The sequence below is a fragment of the Cladophialophora immunda genome (genome assembly GCF_000835495.1).
Source record: "Cladophialophora immunda strain CBS 83496 unplaced genomic scaffold supercont1.43, whole genome shotgun sequence".
NCBI lineage: Eukaryota > Fungi > Ascomycota > Eurotiomycetes > Chaetothyriales > Herpotrichiellaceae > Cladophialophora > Cladophialophora immunda.
In genome coordinates this window covers 3,525-8,890 of record NW_015622583.1, presented here as the reverse complement: position 1 = coordinate 8,890, position 5,366 = coordinate 3,525, and the positions used below count along the sequence as shown (strand labels likewise).

General features: G+C 50.3%; 2 protein-coding genes across 2 annotated transcripts; one reads left to right on the top strand and one right to left on the bottom strand.

Moving 5' to 3' along the window:
- Nucleotides 1-605: 605 nt before the first annotated feature.
- PV07_12659 (uncharacterized protein) lies at nt 606-1,304 on the top strand (the record flags this gene model as incomplete). The annotated part of the gene is made up of 1 exon (XM_016400206.1): nt 606-1,304. One exon carries the CDS (start codon nt 606-608, stop codon nt 1,302-1,304), a length of 699 nt encoding a protein of 232 aa, XP_016242149.1.
- A 1,511-nt stretch (nt 1,305-2,815) lies between these two features.
- On the bottom strand, nt 2,816-4,167 carry PV07_12658 (calcium/proton exchanger; the record flags this gene model as incomplete). The annotated part of the gene is made up of 3 exons (XM_016400205.1): nt 2,816-3,489; nt 3,548-3,804; nt 3,971-4,167. The coding sequence occupies 3 exons, from the start codon at nt 4,165-4,167 to the stop codon at nt 2,816-2,818; spliced, it is 1,128 nt and encodes a 375-aa protein (XP_016242148.1).
- Nucleotides 4,168-5,366: the final 1,199 nt, after the last annotated feature.

Genomic DNA, 5,366 nt, shown 5'->3' with positions numbered 1-5,366 from the left:
AAAAAAAAAAAAAAAATTAGACTTACTGTTAGTCGTTTGACTCAGCGGTGTAGTTAGCAGTTTGTACAACATCATAGAATCAATATAGTGAGTTTATACCGTGACGTTAACTAGTATTGTCCTTCCCCTTTGAAGTGGCGTTACCCTTTCGGGACGAGGAAGCTAGTTGTGAGACACTAAGAACCTCTTGGTTACTCGTCCCCGGTCTATACTATGGACGTGTTGATGAGACTTCACCCCTGAAGAATTCTCCTACAGCATGACCTGCCAACTTGGCATATAGTGGACTAAACTTGATTGACAGTGAGAATGATGACCCCCAGGCGTCAAGGGAGAGAAGGTAAACCGTCTATGGTTGCCGATGTCATTACCATGGCAGAGATGGCGTAAGGGAGTTGAATCACACATTTAAGACGAATAGATTCCGACTTCTGCCAACTACAATTCTTCACTTATCTACGTTATACTCCCGTCGTCTTGCAGAACAATCTGCGCCTTCACCCTCTATCCTGTCTGGCGGCTTGAGAGAGACTCCGGCAGGGTTTCATTCGGCCATTCTTATAGAGTCGAAAACTTCCTCGTTACCGTCTTTCGGAACCGGATCCATGGCGCGCCGCCGACTGGCTCCGGAGCAACCGATGCCGTGGACCGATCGGCAAGCCCTACATCACTTCGTTCGACTGCCAGTTGAGACGGGTATGATCCAGTATTTGGCCCAACAAGTGCCGGCGGAGGCCCAATGCGTAGGTCTCCAACAATCCCGGCCGGGCGAAACTTTACCCCCACCCGCACTTGATCGATTCATCCACTCGCTATATCGGGCAGCTGTGGTAGGCGTGGGTACGCTCATGGCTTCGTTGGTTTACCTCGCCCGGATACGGAAAGCTCTCCAGCACACCGCAGAGGGAGGTCCTTTATCCCCACACGGAATTTTCCTCGGCTCGCTGATACTGGCGGCTAAAGTGTTGAATGACTGTAGCCCGGGAAATCAGTGTTGGGCCCAGTATTCGTCAATGCGAGAAGAAGACTCTGAGGTTTTCGGCTTCAGATTATTAGATGTTAACCGAATCGAACGCGATTTGTTAGTCTTACTTGACTTCGACGTCCTTATCACCGAGGTCGACCTCTTTCACCATTTCGAACCCTTCCTACTCCCTATACGGACCAAGATGGAGGCTGCACTAGGGGCTATACAGGTCACCAGCGGGCTGAAACGGAAGAGGATTGAAATCGAAGTTGAAGACAAGAGAAAAACGCCCAAGCGAAGAACAAAAGCTAAGGTAAAAAGCGTGTCGCATGCGTAGTGAGGGAAGTAACGTTAAGATTCATCAACTATCCATGCTGGTGGGACCGTCGTTTCTATGGAATAGCTTGCGTCATCTCGGCTATGATATAATCACCCTCGAGTAACAAGGTCAATAGGGAGATACAGGACCTAAGAGTAGTCTCATTTCGCCAATCTAGGCTCAGATACTACTTACTTACATGATTTAGTTTCAGCACGCTTTAGTATAGTACCAAGAGTTATTATTATGACGCTAATACAATACTAGCATTGTATCGTGATGAACCACCCTATCTTTCTCCAACGGCCCTCACACTGGCTCGAAATGAACCCCTCTCCGGCGAAAGAGAGACATTATCCTCTTTATTCCGAGTTAATGTCCCCTCTATTCTAGAGGCTACGCTGATGGAAGAGACGCTTCCGGACGAGATGATCCCTCTGGGAGGGTGTGGAGGTCGACCTAGAATTCGCACACCCTTCCCTCCCACTGAAAAACCACGACACTTTAATAAAGTTGGTTGTCCTGCACCTGGCCGTCGGTGGCAGCGTCTAGGCATCATAAGACAACGACCTCACGCCTTATGCGCCTTATGCGCGACTTTATACCTAGTAGTTACGGAATCCTTGTTTAGCTATCTAGCGCCAGTCTGAGCAGTTTTAGTCGAGCTCCGTAGTGGTGAGGCTTCCCTTCGAGCACAAACGTCACCGACAAAGTGTCTCAAACGTGTCGCTATCTGAGCGCCGATATCGTACGATGAATTGAATGATGAGGAGGAGATCGCGACTCCCCACCCAGATGGGCATTGGGCAACTTTGTCCTGCAATGGCGGATTCCAAGATCTCTCCTAGGGTCAATAGTGGCGATATCCGGTTGACATGTACTGTACAGCACTGTGTGGAGAGTTCTTCCTTTGGTACCGTACTTACATGGCCACACCATGGAAGTTCTTACTATTGACTGATGGTCCGGGTTGAAAGCAGGCCCATTGGCTGAGAAGTTATCTTTTAAATGATTGACGCTAAGATCTATGGGGGAAATTCGTGTCCTTTCGTCGTTCCGTTCCTAGTACCCTCGCCCTTACTGCCGCGGCGCCCTTTAAAAACTTCGACGTTGGTGGTTTCGTCGTCAAGGTTGGTTAAAACTTCCCAGGCGCTGTGTCCGCCCCTTCCGGTCCATTGTTGTTGTGACGGACGGTTTTTGAGCCCTTCGAACGAGACTACGCTATAGAGCGCGGGGCTGAAAACTCTCAGGTCGCTCCTTCGTGGGCGAAGATTTCCGATGCAAGCCGAAATACCCTGATAGAGCTATTGCCTAAGTTTAAGCTCAGATTGGCTTTCTGCGAGCTGAGACCATAACCTATCGCCTCCAATGCCGCCATCCCCACGTGCGTCGTCTCCGACCGAGTCACCGAGGCTAGAAAATCTCTCACGTGTCTACGCTTTACGCATCGTTGGGATAAAAGAAGAACGCCACAGCTACGCAGGCCCAAAATGCGGTCATCATGACTCCCCACACCCTGTCCCAGTTCATCAGTAATCGCCGCGCAGATCTCGCGGGAGTAAATTGACGACCCACCAATAGACGGTCGACCCCGCCAAAAAAAGGGCGATTAACAGTCCACTAAACAGGAGGGACATCATCTGAAGCCCGTCAAACAGAAGGGTGATTTGTGCGTCACCGACCGCCCATCCCGTCAGCACGGCCACCGGGAGGACGAGGAAGTATTGTTGGCAGCTCGCGCGCATGGATGTGGAGATTATCCAGCTGATTTCGTGCTTGCTGGCATGCATCGCCCCCACGATATGATCACTGAGCTGCAGCAAGAATGGAACCACCACTAAGCCAAGGAAACTTTTCGTCACATGAAGGCTCTCAGCGGGCGCGCCGCTCGTCTCAACGACGAATAGACTCGTGAAAACGGTGATGGCGGCCGCCATCACCGCCCCCACCGTTACCGTGATCGGTTGGAGGTGGAGTTGTAGCGTTCGCAAATGACGCCTGAACTCAATCGCCAGCCGTTTGGAGAGATTAGTAGCCGTTTCCGTCGCGGCCGGGGCCATTGCCACGACACCCACGAGGACCACCCCGGCAGTGCCTCTGACCTCGGTGTCGCTACCGTGAAAAAACCAAAAGATGCAGCCGTACAAGATTAACATGACGATCGCGAGCGCTCGCGACAAGGCAACGACATCTTGTGACCGGTCTAAAGAGAAGGGTCAACCTAAGCCGGCGACTTCACCACGGGCGCTCCGCTGCCTCACCTTCAGACCACGCGGAGTAGGCGGTGGGAATGACCAAACTACCCAGCCCAGTCATCAGTAGTTGTGAGTTCGTCTGCGCGAGCAGTTGGGGAAAGTCTTCAAAGTCACCACGCTGATCAGGCCGGCTGCCGATCAAGAAACACGAGCCCACAACCAAGAGCAAGTTGCATAGGATGGCGCCAACAATGGCTGTTTGCGCAATGATGGATTCGTGCTTGATAACGGCAATCACCGCAAAGATGATTTCCGGCGACGCTCTGTCATAGTTAGTGAGACCCGCGATAGTCAGTATTCTACCCAGTCCCGACGGGAGGACAGGGTCACCCCTACCCAAAAACGTAATCTACCAAGCCGCCTAGGAGATGCGAAGACACACAGGTGAAAGGATAAAGTGTGACCCAATGTACTAAGTGTCGAACGCACTTCCGAAGCAGCGTGCTCGCGGCACAGAGGGCGGCAAGGTTCAGGCAGAACGTGGCCAGGTCTGAACGGAAGCAAAAGGGTGAAACGATGGCGAATGGAGTTAGGAGAGTCGTCAAGAGAAAAGCACCCCAGGGTAAACACGCATATTGCGCCAGCGCGGCCCATCGGCCCCGGCTGAGGGATAATTTGTCCCACATAATTCCTGAATTCGAACGAGGAGTAGAGGGAAGACTCGAGCGAGCAAGAGGCTTTCTTTTTCTATAGCTGACACCGCAAGCCTGCAGTCGTGACAATAGCACCCTCTCCGTTTTGCTTCAATTTTCAAGTATCCATCGACCTCGCAACGCTGAGTGAGAGGGCTCTAGGCATGGCAAGCTCAATGTGAAGAAAGAAGAACGGAAGAATGTCATAAAGGAAACCAAGGGGGATGGAAAAAAAAATTAAAGGTGGTTTCGTTAGCACTGAGGGACGAACAACATCTTACAAAGTGGAGGGAAGAGTTATCCCATCCAATTGATCCTGAGGAAAGGACGACATGCTCCCGCTCCGACACAGTCAAGAAACCCATATCCTATAAAACACATTGTACGGTACTGTAGTACAGTATGTATCTGAGAGAGAAACCATTTGTGACATTAAGTGGGAATGCAAGTCTAAAATGCGTTCCGTGAACAATTAGACAGTATGAAAAGTAGAAAGAAAACCGATTTTCTCCTAAAACCCAAAATCGAAGAGGCAAAACCAAAATCAAAATTTAACTTGACGAAAATCTTCTGAGCCTTGACCATAGTAGATTCTTCGATAACCAAAAATACGGCGCTCCTTGAGCACTAACCCCAACCAGAAATGAATCTCATAGCCGATCGCTTTATGCGGTTGTAAAGAACCGCTGAAATATTGAATCGTCCCTTTCTCCCCCCAGGTCTCCAGCTGTTTCATGAACGAAGAGCATCAGATAACTACGTGCCGGATATTCTATCTGGAAGAAATGTTGTAATTTCTCTAGATTTTTTTCCGATCAAAATTAGTCGTGGACGATAGTGCTTAGTAGTCACATTCAAGCACGCGAGGTCCTCACACATGTGACCGAGAAGAGTTTCGACGACATCCTTCGCCTAGGGCGAGTAATGATCCCTTGGATCGCGTCGGCGGTTGCATCTGACGCCGTAAATCGGGTTACTCACGGGAGACCCCGCAGTGAGAGATATTTTCACCGTACTATAGGGAGAAAGGCTGCCGTACCGATATTTCGTCCACCCTTGACTTAGCCTTGTTTCATAAGCACCCACGGGATGGCGGCAAGCTTCACCGGGATTTCACGACGTGGGCTATACAGTAACAATTTGAGAATCACTTTGATCCGGCTCTTGCCACTCATTCACATAATTCCGAGGGT